The sequence below is a fragment of the Entelurus aequoreus genome, linkage group LG04 (genome assembly GCF_033978785.1).
Source record: "Entelurus aequoreus isolate RoL-2023_Sb linkage group LG04, RoL_Eaeq_v1.1, whole genome shotgun sequence".
Lineage (NCBI taxonomy): Eukaryota > Metazoa > Chordata > Actinopteri > Syngnathiformes > Syngnathidae > Entelurus > Entelurus aequoreus.
This window is the reverse complement of record NC_084734.1, coordinates 8,588,423-8,610,340: the sequence shown is the minus strand read 5'-3', so window position 1 is coordinate 8,610,340 and position 21,918 is coordinate 8,588,423. Positions and strand designations below refer to the sequence as shown.

The following is a 21,918-nucleotide window of genomic DNA, read 5'->3' as shown; positions in this document are numbered from 1 at the left end:
ATATATGTGTGAATATATATATGTATGAATATATATATATGTGTGTGTGTATATATATATGTATGAATATATATGTGTGTGTATATATATATATATATATTCATACATATATGCACACCTATATATATTCATACATATATGTATGTATGTATGAATATATATATATTCATACCAGTGGCGTGCAGTCACTAGAGGCAGGGGAGGCGGGGCCTCACCTGCCATCATGGAAAGAAAAAAAAAGTAAAAACAAAAAAAAATTAATTAGTTATATGTATCCAGTGATTATACTAAAGTTATTTTCCATTTAACTTCACCAGTTTTAGATTATTTTTATTTTTTACTGCGTTGTGCCTCAACGTGGATTGTGCACAATGACTCGACTAACTGCTGGCCTGCTGTGCAGTGAGACCGTATTGCTATATGAATTATGTTATACATTTCCATAGTTTAGTAAGCTGAGGTATATAATGTCCAGTGTATTTTGTCAACAACTGTATGTGTGTAACATATTTCTTGTGCTGAGCGATCATAAAACTGGAGGCTCGTCTCATAACCCCGCCTCCTGGTGCCAAGCACCTCCGCCGCAGAATGCACCGCCCGACGGGAGCGCCACACCAACCAAAGCCCACACCCAAACCCTCCACATGCTAGACCGAATCCACCCAAAAAAAAAGTCACTTAACAAGAAGCCAAAAAGTGCAAAAACAACAATGCTCGCGCGGCGCGCCGGAGGAGCCGTGAACAGGGACACAACATTAGGTACACCTGCAGACTGCTGCGCGGATTTCATATTTCATTCATTCACGACTCTTCCAACACGAACACCACTGCTCCCGCACTTATAAGTAAAGGTAAGACCATAATAACGTTTTTTTTTATTAAATGTGCTTTTTTGTGTGCTACAGTTTGTAAGTGTAAAGTTAAAGTACCAATGATTGTCACACACACACTACACTGTGAGAAAAAAAAAAAGTTGAGAAAACGCAAATTTTCAAGGCAACATGATGCAACAAGATTTTTGCGTTTTCTCAACTTTTGACTACTGCTGGCCAGACACTGTTTTGGTAGTTAAACATAGTGAAACCTTATTTCTGAGTCTGACTAAATTAAAAACTATATTTTTTTACAGTGTACCAAAACAGTGTCTGGCCAGCAGTAGTCAAAAGTTGAGAAAACGCAAAAATCTTGTTGCATCATGTTGCCTTGAAAATTTGCATTTTCTCAAATGTCTTTTTTGTTTTTACAGTGGTGAAATTTGTCCTCTGCATTTGACCCATCCCCTTGTTCACCCCCTGGGAGGTGAGGGGAGCAGTGGGGAGCAGTGGGCAGCAGCGGCGCCGCGCCCGGGAATAATTTTTGGTGATTTAACCCCCAATTCCCAATGCTGGTATGAGCTTTTAAACATAACCCGTTAACTGCTGCCATTCAAATGGTGAATAAGATACTCTTTAGGCTTCATATGTTTGTAAATCTGACTGTGATGAAGTCAGTGCCTCACCTGACATGAACCTCACCGCACGCCACTGATTCATACATATATGCACACATATATATATATATATATATATATATATATATATATATATGTATATGTATGTATGTATGTATGTATGTATGAAAATATATATATGTATATATTCATACATATATACACACATATATATGTATGTATGAATATATATATATATATTCATACATACACACACATATATATATATATATATATATATATATATATATATATATATATATATATATATATATATATATGTATGTATGTATGTATGTATGTATGTATGAAAATATATATATGTATATATTCATACATATATACACACATATATATGTATGTATGAATATATATATATATATTCATGCATACACACATATATATATATGTATGTATGTATGAATATATATATATATATATATATATATATATATATATATATATATATATATATATATATATATATATATACACATATATATAATATATATTCATACATATATATATATATATATATATATATATATATATATATATATATATATATATATATATATATATATATATATATATATATATATATATATATTCATATTCATATTCATATTCCGAGCCCGATGATGTCACGTTATTGATGGCCGGGAAAATGCATTTTTAATGATTTGCCTGAGCGGCTAGGACTCTAGGAGACACTGAGAGTAACAAAGGACAGATTAATATATATATATATATATATATGTATATGTTTTATTTTATTTTTAAAATTTTTTAACTTGGGTTTTCCTGCGGGCCGTAGTTTGGGGACCCCGGCTGTACACTTAAAGGCCTACTGAAAGCCACTACTACCGACCACGCAGTCTGATAGTTTATATATCAATGATGAAATCTTAACATTATAACACATGCCAATACGGCCGGGTTAACTTATAAAGTGACATTTTAAATTTGCCGCTAAACTTCCGGTTCGAAACGCCTCTGAGGATGACGTATGCGCGTGACGTAGCCCGGCGAACACGGGTATGCCTTCCACATTGAAGCCAATACGAAAAAGCTCTGTTTTCATTTCATAATTCCACAGTATTCTGGACATCTGTGTTCGTGAATCTGTTTCAATCATGTTCATTGCATTATGGAGAAGGAAGCCGAGCAAGCAAAGAAGAAAGTTGTCGGTGCGAAATGGACGTATTTTTCGAACGTAGTCAGCCACAACAGTACACAGCCGGCGCTTCTTTGTTTACATTCCCGAAAGATGCAGTCAAGATGGAAGAACTCGGATAACAGAGACTCTAACCAGGAGGACTTTTGATTTGGATACACAGACGCCTGTAGAGAACTGGGACAACACAGACTCTTACCAGGATTACTTTGATTTGGATGACAAAGACGCAGACGTGCTACTGTGAGTATGCAGCTTTGGCTTTTTTTTGCGTATGTACGTAACTTTTTAAAAATATATAAGCTTTATGAACCTTGGGTTAGGTGAACGGTCTTTTGGGCTGAGTGATTGTGTGTGTTGATCATGTGTTTGAATTGTATTGGCGTGTTCTATGGAGCTAGGAGCTAGCAGAGGAGCTAGGAGCTAGCATAACACGTACCGTACCGTACGTGCGCGTCACGTACGTAACTTTTTAAAAATATATAAGCTTTATGAACCTTGGGTTAGGTGAACGTCTTTTGGGCTGAGTGATTGTGTGTGTTGATCAGGTGTTTGAATTGTATTGGCGTGTTCTATGGAGATAGGAGCTAGCAGAGGAGCTAGGAGCTAGCATAACAAACACGCAGGTGTTATTATGCAGGATTAATTTGTGGCATATTAAATATAAGCCTGGTTGTGTTGTGGCTAATAGAGTATATATATGTCTTGTGTTTATTTACTGTTGTAGTCATTCCCAGCTGAATATCAGGTACCGTGAGTATGCAGCCTTGGCTGCTAAACATTCGATAACTTGACCGTATGTGCGCGTCACGTACGTAACTTTTTAAAAATATATAAGCTTTATGAACCTTGGGTTAGGTAAACGGTCTTTTGGGCTGAGTGATTGTGTGTGTTGATCAGGTGTTTGAATTGTATTGGCGTGTTCTATGGAGATAGGAGCTAGCAGAGGAGCTAGGAGCTAGCATAACAAACACGCAGGTGTTTTTATGCAGGATTAATTTGTGGCATATTAAATATAAGCCTGGTTGTGTTGTGGCTAATAGAGTATATATATGTCTTGTGTTTATTTACTGTTGTAGTCATTCCCAGCTGAATATCAGGTCACCCCCGCCTCTCACAGCATCTTCCCTATCTGAATAGCTTCAACTCCCCACTAGTACTTCACTTGCACTTTACTCATCCACAAATCCTTCATCCTCGCTCAAATTAATGGGGAAATTGTCGCTTTCTCGGTCCGAATCTCTCTCACTTCATGCGGCCATCATTGTAAACAATAGGGAACTTTGCGTATATGTTCAACTGACTACGTCACGCTACTTCCGGTAGGTGCAAGCCTTTTTTTTATCAGATACCAAAAGTTGCAATCTTTATCGTCGTTGTTCTATACTAAATCCTTTCAGCAAAAATATGGCAATATCGCGAAATGATCAAGTATGACACATAGAATAGATCTGCTATCCCCGTTTAAATAAAAAAAAATCATTTCAGTAGGCCTTTAAGTGGCATACTGTGTCAATGAATAATTGGTCATTTATTATTAGATTTAAATATGTCGTATTCGTATTAAGCCTTTGTGCGGTAAAAGCAGTTTAAAAATAAATGAGTCACTACTTTTTGATCTTCGATCGTTGCGTCAGAAAGGTGAGCGAAACAAGCCCGCTTGACGTCAATTAACGTAGTTCTCACCCATTTCGTCCCACAGCACCTGAACGCACCGGCGGCGCAGGTGGCTGGTGGGCGCGGCCTCACCTTCTTGCCCCCGTGATGCGTGTGCGCATGCGCGGGAGTGAAAAGTGCGTTGTAGAATGATGACGGCGGGCCGGCACACAAACAGATTATAGTTGTTTTAATCCCCTGCTTTACAGCGCCCGCAGCCATATTGTATGGGAAACACGTCCAGAAGACTCTTCTTGTCACAAAAACAAGTGGTTTTGTCCAACAGTCCTGACCGGGACTTTGGAGGACTTTGATCCGTCTTGAAGGCCAGCGTTGGCGGGGGAGACTTGACTTCATGTCGGCCTGCTAGCTCGCCAGCTGCCGGGGCACAAAACTCTCTTTTCACTCGCTTTTTCATCGCATTATTTCCTTTCTCAGCGTTAACTCCAGTCGGGAAGATGAAGGACCGATTGGAGCAACTGCGAGCGGTGAGTGTTTTTATTTTTAATATATTCCCAACTGTTCTTTAATGTTTGACAAACGCCACGAATAAGTCTTCAAACATGTTTCTAATGGACTAAAATACTACACTAGTAGTATTAATAAAGATAACATTTTGACATTTTCACTTTCTTTAGTGGCACAAAATCAATCATTTGTGTTCAATACATTTGATATTCTTGATTAATTGATTCATGTTCATTTTCACTCCTGTTTAGTTCAAATATATTCATTTATTATCCACCAATCTGTTTTGTGCACTGTTTGCCTTCATTAGGGTCAAGGCAGGTGAGCTGGAGCCTATCCCAGCTGACTTATTGTGCCTGTCAATGTCATGCAGATAAACATTCACACCTGTAGACACTCTCTCCAATTAATAATACAATACACATTCACACCTGTAGACACTCTCTCCAATTAATAATACAATAAACATTTACACCTGTAGACACTCTCTCCAATTAATAATACAATAAACATTCACACCTGTAGACACTCTCTCCAATTAATAATACAATACACATTCACACCTGTAGACACTCTCTCCAATTAGTAATACAATACACATTCACACCTGTAGACACTCTCTCCAATTAATAATACAATACACATTCACACCTGTAGACACTCTCTCCAATTAATAATACAATACACATTCACACCTGTAGACACTCTCTCCAATTAATAATACAATAAACAGTCACACCTGTAGACACTCTCTCCAATTAATAATACAATAAACATTTACACCTGTAGACACTCTCTCCAATTAATAATACAATAAACATTTACACCTGTAGACACTCTCTCCAATTAATAATACAATAAACATTCACACCTGTAGACACTCTCTCCAATTAATAATACAATACACATTCACACCTGTAGACACTCTCTCCAATTAGTAATACAATACACATTCACACCTGTAGACACTCTCTCCAATTAATAATACAATACACATTCACACCTGTAGACACTCTCTCCAATTAATAATACAATACACATTCACACCTGTAGACACTCTCTCCAATTAATAATACAATAAACAGTCACACCTGTAGACACTCTCTCCAATTAATAATACAATACACATTCACACCTGTAGACACTCTCTCCAATTAATAATACAATAAACATTCACACCTGTAGACACTCTCTCCAATTAATAATACAATAAACAGTCACACCTGTAGACACTCTCTCCAATTAATAATACAATACACATTCACACCTGTAGACACTCTCTCCAATTAATAATACAATAAACATTCACACCTGTAGACACTCTCTCCAATTAATAATACAATAAACATTCACACCTGTAGACACTCTCTCCAATTAATAATACAATAAACAGTCACACCTGTAGACACTCTCTCCAATTAATAATACAATAAACAGTCACACCTGTAGACACTCTCTCCAATTAATAATACAATACACATTCACACCTGTAGACACTCTCTCCAATTAGTAATACAATACACATTCACACCTGTAGACACTCTCTCCAATTAGTAATACAATACACATTCACACCTGTAGACACTCTCTCCAATTAGTAATACAATACACATTCACACCTGTAGACACTCTCTCCAATTAGTAATACAATACACATTCACACCTGTAGACACTCTCTCCAATTAATAATACAATACACATTCACACCTGTAGACACTCTCTCCAATTAGTAATACAATACACATTCACACCTGTAGACACTCTCTCCAATTAGTAATACAATACACATTCACACCTGTAGACACTCTCTCCAATTAATAATACAATACACATTCACACCTGTAGACACTCTCTCCAATTAGTAATACAATACACATTCACACCTGTAGACACTCTCTCCAATTAGTAATACAATACACATTCACACCTGTAGACACTCTCTCCAATTAGTAATACAATACACATTCACACCTGTAGACACTCTCCAATTAGTAATACAATAAACATTCACACCTGTAGACACTCCAATTAGTAATACAATAAACATTCACACCTGTAGACACACTCCAATTAGTAATACAATAAACATTCACACCTGTAGACACTCCAATTAGTAATACAATAAACATTCACACCTGTAGACACTCTCCAATTAATAATACAATAAACATTCACACCTGTAGACACTCTCCAATTAATAATACAATAAACATTCACACCTGTAGACTCTCCAATTAATAATACAATAAACATTCACACCTGTAGACACTCTCTCCAATTAATAATACAAACCCCGTTTCCATATGAGCTGGGTAATTGTGTTAGATGTAAATATAAACAGAATACAATGATTTGCAAATCCTTTTCAAGCCATATTCAGTTGAATATGCTACAAAGACAACATATTTGATGTTCAAACTGATAACCATTTTTTTTTTTTACAAATAATCATTAACTTTCAGTGTTTCTCATAAACTGCCAAGATACCTGTGGCGGTGGGGGCGTGGCTATGGGCGTGGTCACCATGACATCATCGAGCAATTTGCATAATTTACTACAATGATATGATTTTCTCTAAAAAGGCTCAAAAAATGTATACTTACTAATTAATAACAGTTTTGTTTTAAACGTCCATCCATCCATTTTACAATATAATTACAACACTTTATGTACATATTTATATACAGATTTGAACAATAAGTTATTCACTGAAATATATTTATTAATTGTGGTTCTTACAAAAAATATATCTTATAAAATATAAAAGCTAAAATGTCTCTTAAAGCTCTGCCCCTTTAATTAGTGCATACTAAATAATTTAACTTTAGCCTACTACTACAACCATATTATTTACCAGCAACATAAAGTGAAACAGAGGCAGAGGTGTCCTGCCACAGTCAGTAACAAATAAACAGAAAACAGTAGTGGTCAAATACAAATAAGGCAACAAGAAAAGTATCCTACACTTCTCTTTTGTAAAGTAAATCTGAACAGCCTATATGGGCATCTACATCAACTATATGATTTGCCTGTGAAGCTGGACAGGACAAAAAAAAAAAGAAACATTTTTTTGTGGCGCACGTAATTCTTTCGCGGCGGGCCGCCACAAATAAATGAATGTGTGGGAAACATTAACTTTAGAATTTGATGCCAGCAACACGTGCCAAAGAAGTTGGGAAAGGTGGCAATAAATACTGATCAAGTTGAGGAATGCTCATCAAACACTTATTTGGAACATCCCACAGGTGTGCAGGCTAATTGGGAACAGGTGGGTGCCATGATTGGGTATAAAAAGCGGCTTCCCAAAAAATGCTCAGTCTTTCACAAGAAAGGATGGGGCGAGGGTCACCACTTTGTCCACAACTGCGTGAGCAAATTGTTGAACAGTTTAAGAACAATGTTTCTAAAAGTGCAATTGCAAGAAATTTAGGGATTTCACCATCTACGGTCCGTAATATCATCAAAGGGTTCAGAGAATCTGGAGAAATCACTGCAGGTAAGCAGCATGGCCGGAAACCAACATTGAATGACCGTGACGTTCCATCCCTCAGACGGCACTGTATCAAAAAGCGACATCAGTGTGTAAAGGATATCACCACATGGGCTCAGGAACACTTCAGAAAACCCCTGTCAGTAACTACAGTTGGTCGCTACATCTGTAAGTGCAAGTTAAAACTCTCCTATGCAAAGTGAAAGCCATTTATCAACAACACCCAGAAACGCTGCCGGCTTCTCTGGGCCCGAGATCATCCAAGATGCACTCATACAAAGTGGAAAAGTGTTCTGTGGTCTGACGAGTCCACATTTCAAATTGTTTTTGGAAATATTCAACATCGTGTCATCCGGACCAAAGGGGAAGTGAACCATCCAGACTGTTATAGACGCAAAGTGTAAAAGGCAGCATGTGTGATGGTATGGGGGTGTGTTAGTGCCCAAGACATGGGTAACTTACACATCTGTGAAGGCACCATTAATGCTGAAAGGTACATACAGCTTTTGGAACAACATATGCTGCCATCTAAGTGCCGTCTTTTTCATGGACGCCCCTGCTTATTTCAGCAAGACGATGCCAAGCCACATTCAGCACGTGTTACAACTAGCGTGGCTTCGTAAAAAAAAAGAGTGCGGGTACTTTCCTGGCCCGCCTGCAGTCCAGACCTGTCTCCCATCGAAAATGTGTGGCGCATTGTGAAGCGTAAAATACGACAGCGGAGACCCCCGGACTGTTGAACGACTGAAGCAAGAATGGGAAAGAATTCCACTTTCAAAGCTTCAACAATTAGTTTCTTCAGTTCCCAAACGTTTACTGAGTGTTGTTAAAAGGAAAGGCCATGTAACACAGTGGTGAACATGCCCTTTCCCAACTACTTTGGCACGTGTTGCAGCCATAAAATTCTAAGTTAATTATTATTTGCAAAAAAAAATAAAGTTTATGAGTTTGAACATCAAATATGTTGTCTTTGTAGCACATTCAACTGAATATGGCTTGAAAAGGATTTTCAAATCATTGTATTCTGTTTATATTTACATCTAACACCATTTCCCAACTCATATGGAAACGGGGTTTGTAGATCTAGACCGTGGGCATTATGTCACCATGCGGATGATTTTTCTGTATGAAAGGGGTGAGGCCTTGATGTTGTTGTGCCAAGTTGATGTGTTGCCATGGTGACCTCCACGTCCTGGCCAAATATTTGTTGTGTGTTTAAAAGTATTCAACTGTGGTATCACTCCAGGCTTCTGGATCTCCCACAGATGGCCCGTCCTTTTTATTATCGGGGACAGGAAGAACAAATAGCAGCCGAGGCAATTTACATTTTTTTAATTTCCAGGAACTTTATTAAAAGCACACATTAACTACCGTATATCCACACCCAACTCTGTTGATTACAATATTTAAAATCTTTCTGGTAGTACACTTGTCTCTTATCCTGGTTGACTGGCACCAAACATGGGTGTGATAAGCACATTTACACCAACAACTTATTCAATGTTTTTAGCATTATTAGACTTCTCTAAACAAAATAACACCCAGATGTACCAAACTTAGTAGCCTGGAGGATCCTCCAAGCATATTAACCAGATCCACTAAAGACTGGACTCTCACTATTATGGACTGGACTCTCACTATTATGTTAGATCCACTATGGACTGGACTCTCACACTATTATGTTAGATCCACTATGGACTGGACTCTCACTATTATGTTAGATCCACTATGGACTGGACTCTCACACTATTATGTTAGATCCACTATGGACTGGACTCTCACACTATTATGTTAGATGCACTATGGACTGGACTCTCACTATTATGTTAGATCCACTATGGACTGGACTCTCACTATTATGTTAGATCCACTATGGACTGGACTCTCACACTATTATGTTAGATCCACTATGGACTGGACTCTCACTATTATGTTAGATCCACTATGGACTGGACTCTCACACTATGTTAGATCCACTATGGACTGGACTCTCACACTATTATGTTAGATCCACTATGGACTGGACTCTCACACTATTATGTTAGATCCACTATGGACTGGACTCTCACTATTATGTTAGATCCACTATGGACTGGACTCTCACACTATTATGTTAGATCCACTATGGACTGGACTCTCACACTATTATGTTAGATCCACTATGGACTGGACTCTCACACTATTATGTTAGATCCACTATGGACTGGACTCTCACTATTAGATCCACTATGGACTGGACTCTCACATTATTATGTTAGATCCACTATGGACTGGACTCTCACACTATTATGTTAGATCCACTATGGACTGGACTCTCAATATTAGATCCACTATGGACTGGACTCTCACATTATTATGTTAGATCCACTATGGACTGGACTCTCACTATTATGTTACATCCACTATGGACTGGACTCTCACACTATTATGTTAGATCCACTATGGACTGGACTCTCACACTATTATGTTAGATCCACTATGGACTGGACTCTCACACTATTATGTTAGATCCACTATGGACTGGACTCTCACACTATTATGTTAGATCCACTATGGACTGGACTCTCACTATTAGATCCACTATGGACTGGACTCTCACACTATTATGTTAGATCCACTATGGACTGGACTCTCACACTATTATGTTAGATCCACTATGGACTGGACTCTCACACTATTATGTTAGATCCACTATGGACTGGACTCTCACACTATTATGTTAGATCCACTATGGACTGGACTCTCACACTATTATGTTAGATCCACTATGGACTGGACTCTCACACTATTATGTTAGATCCACTATGGACTGGACTCTCACACTATTATGTTAGATCCACTATGGACTGGACTCTCACACTATGTTAGATCCACTATGGACTGGACTCTCACACTATTATGTTAGATCCACTATGGACTGGACTCTCACACTATTATGTTAGATCCACTATGGACTGGACTCTCACTATTATGTTAGATCCACTATGGACTGGACTCTCACACTATTATGTTAGATCCACTATGGACTGGACTCTCACACTATTATGTTAGATCCACTATGGACTGGACTCTCACACTATTATGTTAGATCCACTATGGACTGGACTCTCACACTATTATGTTAGATCCACTATGGACTGGACTCTCACATTATTATGTTAGATCCACTATGGACTGGACTCTCACACTATTATGTTAGATCCACTATGGACTGGACTCTCAATATTAGATCCACTATGGACTGGACTCTCACATTATTATGTTAGATCCACTATGGACTGGACTCTCACTATTATGTTACATCCACTATGGACTGGACTCTCACACTATTATGTTAGATCCACTATGGACTGGACTCTCACACTATTATGTTAGATCCACTATGGACTGGACTCTCACACTATTATGTTAGATCCACTATGGACTGGACTCTCACTATTATGTTACATCCACTATGGACTGGACTCTCACACTATTATGTTAGATCCACTATGGACTGGACTCTCACACTATTATGTTAGATCCACTATGGACTGGACTCTCACACTATTATGTTAGATCCACTATGGACTGGACTCTCACACTATTATGTTAGATCCACTATGGACTGGACTCACACTATTATGTTAGATCCACTATGGACTGGACTCACACTATTATGTTAGATCCACTATGGACTGGACTCTCACACTATTATGTTAGATCCACTATGGACTGGACTCTCACTATTATGTTAGATCCACTATGGACTGGACTCTCACTATTATGTTAGATCCACTATGGACTGGACTCACACTATATGGACTCACACTATTATGTTAGATCCACTATGGACTGGACTCACACACTATTATGTTAGATCCACTATGGACTGGACTCACACTATATGGACTCACACTATTATGTTAGATCCACTATGGACTGGACTCACACACTATTATGTTAGATCCACTATGGACTGGACTCACACTATATGGACTCACACTATTATGTTAGATCCACTATGGACTGGACTCACACACTATTATGTTAGATCCACTATGGACTGGACTCACACTATGGTTCCACATCTGCGGTCCCCTCCAAGGTTTCTCATTGTCATCCCATTGGGTTGAGTTTTTCCCTGCTTGTGATTTAGGGTTATATAAGTAAACTTTGATTGATTGATTGATTGACTGATTGCTATGGCTGTTGCCCGGCCACTACTTGGAAGAACTAGTGTTCGGGCACTAGTGTGACCGTTCATTTTAGAATATAAAATGCATGTGGCGGATCACCTATTGCCATCACTGTTGCATGTTGATGTTAATTGTGGTTTATTCCCTTGAGAATGAAGCATGAAATAAATGAGTCCTACTAACATGATTTCATATCAGACAATGGTCAGTAAATGTGATCTCCTTGGCGAGTCAGGCAGGGATAAAGCAATAACAAATGTTTTTATAGCAGCAGATATAAGTCCATATTGCATTCAAAACTAGATTTTGAGCCACTTCTATGGTGGAAGAAAAGTTAATCTGAGGCTGAGTTGACTTGAAACTGTTTAATGTTGCACTTTTTATATGTAGAAGAAAAGTTTTGTCATTTTATTTCATCCGAGCAACAACTTGAGGCAGTTTAATGTTGATTAACGTGATTAAACAAGTTGAAAAACGTATTGGGGTGTTACCATTTAGTGGTCAGTTGTACGGAATATGTACTGTACTGTGCAATCTACTAATAAAAGTCTCAATCAATCAATCAAAAAAAAGCACTTTATATGTAGAAAGGTTTTCAGTGTGTCCCATAAACTGCCAAGATACCTGTGGCGGTGGGGGCGTGGCTATGACATCATCGAGTAATTTGCATAATTTACTACAATGATATGATTTTCTCTAAAAAGGCTCAAAAAATGTATACTTACTAATTAATAACAGTTTTGTTTTAAACGTCCATCCATCCATCCATTTTACAATATAATTACAACACTTTATGTACATATTTATATACAGATTTCAACAATAAGTTATTCACTGAAATATATTTATTAATTGTGGTTCTTACAAAAAATATATCTTATAAAATATAAAAGCTAAAAATGTCTCTTAAAGCTCTGCCCCTTTAATTAGTGCATACTAAATCATTTAACTTTAGCCTACTACTACAACCATATTATTTACCAGCAACATAAAGTGAAACAGAGGCAGAGGTGTCCTGCCACAGTCAGTAACAAATAAACAGAAAACAGTCGTGGTCAAATACAAATAAGGCAACAAGAGAAGTATCCTACACTTCTCTTTTGTAAAGTAAATCTGAACAGCCTATATGGGCATCTACATCAACTATATGATTTGCCTGAGAAGCTGGACAGGACAAAAAAAAAAAAAAAAAAAAATTTTTTTAATTTTTTTTTTAAAATTTGTGGCGGACGTAATTCTTTCGTGGCGGGCCGCCACAAATAAATGAATGTGTGGGAAAACACTGGTTTTGTTAAGAAACCATTCTGAGCCTTATCTTATTTAGTTTTTATTTGATATATGTTGACCACATGAACCCTGGCAATGGACCCTGTGTGTATATGTATGTCATGCCATTGTTTACAAAGTTGGTAAATAAATAACCAAAAAATGTATATTTTGTTGTTTTCTTACTGTACCGAAAATGAACCGAACCGTGACCTCTAAACGGAGGTACGTACCGAGCCGACATTTTTGTGTACCGTTACACCCCTACAAATCCCGTTATCAGAATCAACACGTGGCTGGTTGTACTTTAGTGTCACCACACGTTGTGTGTCCTGACCTCTGCGGCTGTCCAGTCATGTGAGCTCGTTACAATTTATGGAGACCAAGTCTTAAGTGTGATGGTTGAACTCCTTTAAAGAGTCATGGGAAAGATAAGACATGTGACAAGGCACCTGGATTGGATCGTTGTGTGTGTGTGTGTGTGTGTGTGTGTGTGTGTGTGTGTGTGTGTGTGTGTGTGTGTGTGTGTTGAAAAAATTGAACATAAGTCGCTGATGTAAACAATAATGAAATGAAAATTGCACGGTGTTGTACATATTTGTTTATACACAACTTTACAACATTTTACTACAAGTTAGGTTATACACTATATGATATTTCAATGTATTGACCTTTGATTATTTTTATATTATATACTTTGTGTGTTTTAAGGTTGTCTCGATACCAATATTTTTGTACCAAAATGCATTTCGATACTTCTCGATATTTTTCTAAATAAAGGGCACCACAAAAAATGGCATTATTGATTTTATTTGAACAAAAAATTTTAGTGTACATGAAACGTATGTTTATTATTGTCATTTAGTCCTTAAATAAAATAGTGAACATATTGAACTTGTCTTTTAGTAGTAAGTAAACAAACAAAAACTCCTAATTAGTCTGCTGACGTATGCAGTAACATATTGTCATTTATCTACCTATTATGTTATACACATTATGAGGGACAAACTGTAAAAAATGATTATTAATCTACTACTTGTTCATTTACTGTTAATATCTGCTGATTTTCTGTTTCAACATGTTCTATCTACACTTCTGTTAAAATGTAATAATCACTTATTCTTCTCTTCTTTGGTACTTTACATTAGTTTTGGATGATACCACACATGTAAAGGTCTATTTGAAATAGGGACAGATACAGAAACATAGATATCTGGAACAGTTATCCAATGTATGCATCATAGTGTGTGTAGCCAAAGCTAATTTACATCACTTGTCTCCAACAACACAGATCTAACATCATTAAAATAGGAAAATAAAAAGAATGAGGCAAAGAGGAGTCGATAATAATGATAATAGTAATAATACAGACAAAGTGCAATCTAGATAAAAGCCAATAATAATAATAACACAGACAAAGTGCAAACTAGATAAGAACCAATTAGGAAAAATTAGTAAAAACTAAACATGGGAACACGATTGTTGCTCAACTAGCCACATTTAGGTATCGATGTGATACCAAGTAGTTACAGGATCATACATTGGTCATATTCAAAGTCCTCATGTGTCCGGGGACGTATTTACTGAGTTCATAAACATAATATAAATTAAAAAAAAAAACGAAAAAATATCGATGTAATCATAGTAGTATCGACTAGATACGCTTTTGTACTTGGTATCATTACAGTGGATGTCAGGTGTAGATCCACCCATGGCGTTTGTTTACATTGTGACGCCGGTGAGCTATTGTATCCTCCTACGGTGTGTAGTGAAGCATGTTTAGCTATTCCTCGTCCTCCAGTGATAATGGTACTTGTAAGAAACTTACTTTATTTGTGGCCGTGGAGGCCAGGATTAGTGATTTAGAAGTAGCTAAAACACTGCGGGTGGATGTTCACCCTCTTCCTGAGGGTGTTTCAGTGTTATAACCTCACCTTTATCTTTACTGTGTGTGTGCGCTGCCGAACATGCTCCTCTGCTAGTAAAACCAGCAATGTCACGACATGCCTGTTTAAAAAAATAAATAAAGGCGAACAGGTACTTTTCAAATAGAGTATAGTACCGTTTGAAAATGTTTGCCTCTGTGCCCTAAAATATGAGCCCTCCTTTAAAGGCCTACTGAAAGCCACTACTAGCGACCACGCAGTCTGATAGTTTATATATCAATGATGAAATCTTAACATTACTACAGCAACACCAACACCAGGAGGTTGTGTTGTGTTTTGAGCAGGATAGCAGACGCACTACAGTGAGTAAGCCCGCCGCCGCATCTAAGTTAGCTTCTGTTTTTTTAGCTTCGCAAAGCTGAATATTATTAATCGTGTATTTACATGTTCATGGTTTAATAGTATTTTTGATCTTCTGTCTATCCATCCAGTCAGGGTTTTTTTTAAATTTAGTTTCTATCTGCATTTGAGACTGCTATGCTATCACGTTGCCTACGTAGCTAGGTTAGCTTCTATTTTTTTAGCTTCGCAAAGCTGAATATTATTAATCGTGTATTTACATGTTCATGGTTTAATAGTATTTTTGATCTTCTGTCTATCCATCCAGTCAGGGTTTTTTTTAATTTAGTTTCTATCTGCATTTGAGACTGCTATGCTATCACGTTGCCTACGTAGCTAGGTTAGCTTCTATTTTTTTAGCTTCGCAAAGCTGAATATTATTAATCGTGTATTTACATATTCATGGTTTAATAGTATTTTTGATCTTCTGTCTATCCATCCAGTCAGGGTTTTTTTTTAAATTTAGTTTCTATCTGCATTTGAGACTGCTATGCTATCACGTTGGCTACGTTGCTAGGTTAGCTTCTATTTTTTTTTAGCTTCGCAAAGCTGAATATAATTAATCGTGTATTTACATGTTCATGGTTTAATAGTATTTTTGATCTTCTGTCTATCCATCCAGTCAGGGTTTTTTAAAAATTTAGTTTCTATCTGCATTTGAGACTGCTATGCTATCACGTTGGCTACGTAGCTAGGTTAGCCTCTGTTTTCTTAGCTTCGCCAAGCTGAATATTATTAATCGTGTATTTACATGTTCATGGTTTAATAGTATTTTTGATCTTCTGTCTATCCATCCAGTCAGGGTTTTTTATTTATTTAGTTTCTATCTGCATTTGAGACTGCTATGCTATCACGTTGCCTACGTAGCTAGGTTAGCTTCTATTTTTTTAGCTTCGCCAAGCTGAATATTATTAATCGTGTATTTACATGTTCATGGTTTAATAGTATTATTGATCTTCTGTCTATCCATCCAGTCAGGGTTTTTTAAAAATTTAGTTTCTATCTGCATTTGAGACTGCTATGCTATCACGTTGGCTACGTAGCTAGGTTAGCTTCTATTTTTTAGCTTCGAAAATCTGAATATTATTAATCGTGTATTTACATGTTCATGGTTTGATAGTATTATTGATCTTCTGTCTATCCATCCAGTCAGGGTTTTTTTTAAATTTAGTTTCTATCTGCATTTGAGACTGCTATGCTATCACGTTGGCTACGTAGCTAGGTTAGCTTCTATTTTTTTAGCTCCGAAAAGCTGAATATTATTAATCGTGTATTTACATGTTCATGGTTTGATAGTATTATTGATCTTCTGTCTATCCATCCAGTCAGGGTTTTTTTAAAATTTAGTTTCTATCTGCATTTGAGACTGCTATGCTATCACGATGGCTACATTGCTAGGTTAGCTTCTATTTTTTTTAGCTTCGCAAAGCTGAATATTATTAATCGTGTATTTACATGTTCATGGTTTAATAGTATTATTGATCTTCTGTCTATCCATCCAGTCAGGTTTTTTTTTAAATTTAGTTTCTATCTGCATTTGAGACTGCTATGCTATCAGGTTGGCTACGTAGCTAGGTTAGCTTCTATTTTTTTAGCTTCGAAAAGCTGAATATTATTAATCGTGTATTTACATGTTCATGGTTTAATAGTATTATTGATCTTCTGTCTATCCATCCAGTCAGGGTTTTTTTTTAATTTAGTTTCTATCTGCATTTGAGACTGCTATGCTATCACGTTGGCTACGTGGCTAGGTTAGCTTCTGTTTTCTTAGCTTCGCCAAGCTGAATATTATTAATCGTGTATTTACATGTTCATGGTTTAATAGTATTTTTGATCTTCTGTCTATCCATCCAGTCAGGGTTTTTTTTAAATTTAGTTTCTATCTGCATTTGAGACTGCTATGCTATCACGTTGGCTACGTTGTTAGGTTAGCTTCTATTTTTTTTATAGCTTCGCAAAGCTGAATATTATTAATCGTGTATTTACATGTTCATGGTTTAATAGTATTTTTGATCTTCTGTCTATCCATCCAGTCAGGTTTTTTTTTTAAAATTTAGTTTCTATCTGCATTTGAGACTGCTATGCTATCACGATGGCTACGTTGCTAGGTTAGCTTCTATTTTTTTTAGCTTCGCAAAGCTGAATATTATTAATCGTGTATTTACATGTTCATGGTTTAATAGTATTTTTGATCTTCTGTCTATCCATCCAGTCAGGGTTTTTTAAAAATTTAGTTTCTATCTGCATTTGAGACTGCTATGCTATCACGTTGGCTCCGTAGCTAGGTTAGCTTCTGTTTTCTTAGCTTCGCCAAGCTGAATATTATTAATCGTGTATTTACATGTTCATGGTTTAATAGTATTTTTGATCTTCTGTCTATCCATCCAGTCAGGGTTTTTTTTAAAAATTTAGTTTCTATCTGCATTTGAGACTGCTATGCTATCACGATGGCTACGTTGCTAGGTTAGCTTCTATTTTTTTTAGCTTCGCAAAGCTGAATATTATTAATCGTGTATTTACATGTTCATGGTTTAATAGTATTTTTGATCTTCTGTCTATCCATCCAGTCAGGGTTTTTTAAAAATTTAGTTTCTATCTGCATTTGAGACTGCTATGCTATCACGTTGGCTACGTTGCTAGGTTAGCTTCTATTTTTTTTTTTTAGCTTCGCAAAGCTGAATATTATTAATCGTGTATTTACATGTTCATGGTTTAATAGTATTATTGATCCTCTGTCTATCCATCCAGTCAGGGTTTTTTTTAATTTAGTTTCTATCTGCATTTGAGACTGCTATGCTATCACGTTGGCTACGTAGCTAGGTTAGCTTCTGTTTTCTTAGCTTCGCAAAGCTGAATATTATTAATCGTGTATTTACATGTTCATGGTTTAACAGTATTTTTGATCTTCTGTCTATCCATCCAGTCAGGGTTTTTTTATTTATTTAGTTTCTATCTGCATTTGAGACTGCTATGCTATCACGATGGCTACGTTGCTAGGTTAGCTTCTATTTTTTTAGCTTCGAAAAGCTGAATATTATTAATCGTGTATTTACATGTTCATGGTTTAATAGTATTATTGATCTTCTGTCTATCCATCCAGTCAGGGTTTTTTTTAATTTAGTTTCTATCTGCATTTGAGACTGATGCTATCACGTTGGCTCCGTTGCTAGGTTAGCTTCTATTTTTTTAGCTTCGCAAAGCTGAATATTATTAATCGTGTATTTACATGTTCATGGTTTAATAGTATTTTTGATCTTCTGTCTATCCATCCAGTCAGGTTTTTTTTAAATTTAGTTTCTATCTGCATTTGAGACTGCTATGCTATCACGTTGGCTACGTAGCTAGGTTAGCTTCTATTTTTTTAGCTTCGAAAAGCTGAATATTATTAATCGTGTATTTACATGTTCATGGTTTGATAGTATTATTGATCTTCTGTCTATCCATCCAGTCAGGTTTTTTTTTAATTTAGTTTCTATCTGCATTTGAGACTGATGCTATCACGTTGGCTACGTTGCTAGGTTAGCTTCTATTTTTTTAGCTTCGCAAAGCTGAATATTATTAATCGTGTATTTACATGTTCATGGTTTAATAGTATTTTTGATCTTCTGTCTATCCATCCAGTCAGGGTTTTTTTTATTTAGTTTCTATCTGCATTTGAGACTGCTATGCTATCACGTTGGCTACGTAGCTAGGTTAGCTTCTATTTTTTTAGCTTCGAAAAGCTGAATATTATTAATCGTGTATTTACATGTTCATGGTTTAATAGTATTATTGATCTTCTGTCTATCCATCCAGTCAGGTTTTTTTTTAATTTAGTTTCTCTGCATTTGAGACTGCTATGCTATCACGTTGGCTACGTAGCTAGGTTAGCTTCTATTTTTTTAGCTTCGAAAAGCTGAATATTATTAATCGTGTATTTACATGTTCATGGTTTAATAGTATTTTTGATCTTCTGTCTATCCAGCCAGTCAGGTTTTTTTTTAAATTTAGTTTCTATCTGCATTTGAGACTGCTATGCTATCACGTTGGCTACGTTGCTAGGTTAGCTTCTGTTTTCTTAGCTTCGCCAAGCTGAATATTATTAATCGTGTATTTACATGTTCATGGTTTAATAGTATTTTTGATCTTCTGTCTATCCAGCCAGTCAGGTTTTTTTTAAAATTTAGTTTCTATCTGCATTTGAGACTGCTATGCTATCACGTTGGCTACGTTGCTAGGTTAGCTTCTGTTTTCTTAGCTTCGCCAAGCTGAATATTATTAATCGTGTATTTACATGTTCATGGTTTAATAGTATTTTTGATCTTCTGTCTATCCATCCAGTCAGGTTTTTTTTAAATTTAGTTTCTATCTGCATTTGAGACTGCTATGCTATCACGTTGGCTACGTAGCTAGGTTAGCTTCTGTTTTCTTAGCTTCGCCAAGCTGAATATTATTAATCGTGTATTTACATGTTCATGGTTTAATAGTATTTTTGATCTTCTGTCTATCCAGCCAGTCAGGTTTTTTTTTTAATTTAGTTTCTATCTGCATTTGAGACTGCTATGCTATCACGTTGGCTACGTTGCTAGGTTAGCTTCTATTTTTTTTAGCTTCGCAAAGCTGAATATTATTGATCGTGTATTTACATGTTCATGGTTTAATAGTATTTTTGATATTCTGTCTATCCATCCAGTCAGGGTTTTTTTAATTTAGTTTCTATCTGCATTTGAGACTGCTATGCTATCACGTTGGCTACGTAGCTAGGTTAGCTTCTGTTTTCTTAGCTTCGCCAAGCTGAATATTAATCGTGTATTTACATGTTCATGGTTTAATAGTATTTTTGATCTTCTGTCTATCCATCCAGTCAGGGTTTTTTTTAAATTTAGTTTCTATCTGCATTTGAGACTGATGCTATCACGTTGGCTACGTGGTTAGGTTAGTTTCTATTTTTTTTTTAGCTTCGCAAAGCTGAATATTATTAATCGTGTATTTACATGTTCATGGTTTAATAGTATTTTTGATCTTCTGTCTATCCATCCAGTCAGGGTTTTTTTTTATTTAGTTTCTATCTGCATTTGACACTTAAAAAGTTCCAATTGGAGGCCTGAAAGTGCATTTCTGTCCTGCTGTAGTGTACATCATTTGTTAGCTGCTTCCCCCCCGTCAGTATCGCTGAGTAAAGAGCAGAGGAAGGAAGTGTTTGCTCTTATCACTTTCTCTCACACCTCGGAATTGTGCACACCAAAGTTTTTCATACGGTGTGAATAAGTCAACTAAAGAGTGGCTGAATGTGTCCACGGCTGTCAGAGTCAAATATGCAAGGCTGCATTTGCAATTATACAAATTAGAAACAGGGTGAAATATCTGAAGGCCTCGGCATGAAAAGGAAAATAACATGTAGGATTATGATAAAAGGTCAAATAGGTAAATAACAATTCAGGTCAAATGAAATAGAGTTGGACTTCATGAGGTGGACCACAGTCTGTTACAGTAGCACAAGGGGGCGGTATAGCTCGGTTGGTAGAGCGGCCGTGCCAGCAACTTGAGGGTTCCAGGTTCGATCCCCGCTAGTCACTACAGTTGTGTCCTTGGGCAAGACTCTTTACCCACACTGCTTTAAATGTCACTTAGATATTGGCTTTCAATATATAAAAGCGCTTTGAGTCACTAGAGAAAAGCGCTATATAAATATACTTCACAACTTCATAGAAAAGAACTGAAGTTGAAATACAGAGGGATCTTGCTTTTTTAGTAATAACGTGTTCCAAAAGGTACGATAAATACTCCCGTCTCCTCCCATCGTACACAGCGGAATTTTCCAAGCCTTTGGTTTGGTGCAACAAAGACAGCTTTCGTCTGTTCACTCAAAACCAGGGGAGACCGGACCTAAGCTCTGGAACACTCTGCCCCTCCATGTTCAAGCTGCTTCC

General features: G+C 36.6%; 1 protein-coding gene across 8 annotated transcripts in view; it reads left to right on the top strand.

Moving 5' to 3' along the window:
* Window positions 1–4,417: 4,417 nt before the first annotated feature.
* The window catches only part of stx3b (syntaxin 3b), a 58,798-nt gene continuing 41,297 nt past the window's right edge, over window positions 4,418–21,918 (top strand). For 3 of the 8 annotated variants that reach the window (XM_062044143.1, XM_062044147.1, XM_062044148.1), the window contains exon 1: window positions 4,418–4,810. In XM_062044143.1, the coding sequence (XP_061900127.1) occupies window positions 4,781–4,810 (30 nt within the window). In that variant the 5' untranslated portion in view covers window positions 4,418–4,780. The remainder of the gene's footprint in view (window positions 4,811–21,918) is intronic. The other 5 variants (XM_062044145.1, XM_062044146.1, XM_062044144.1 and 2 more) reach the window with 3 other exon arrangements.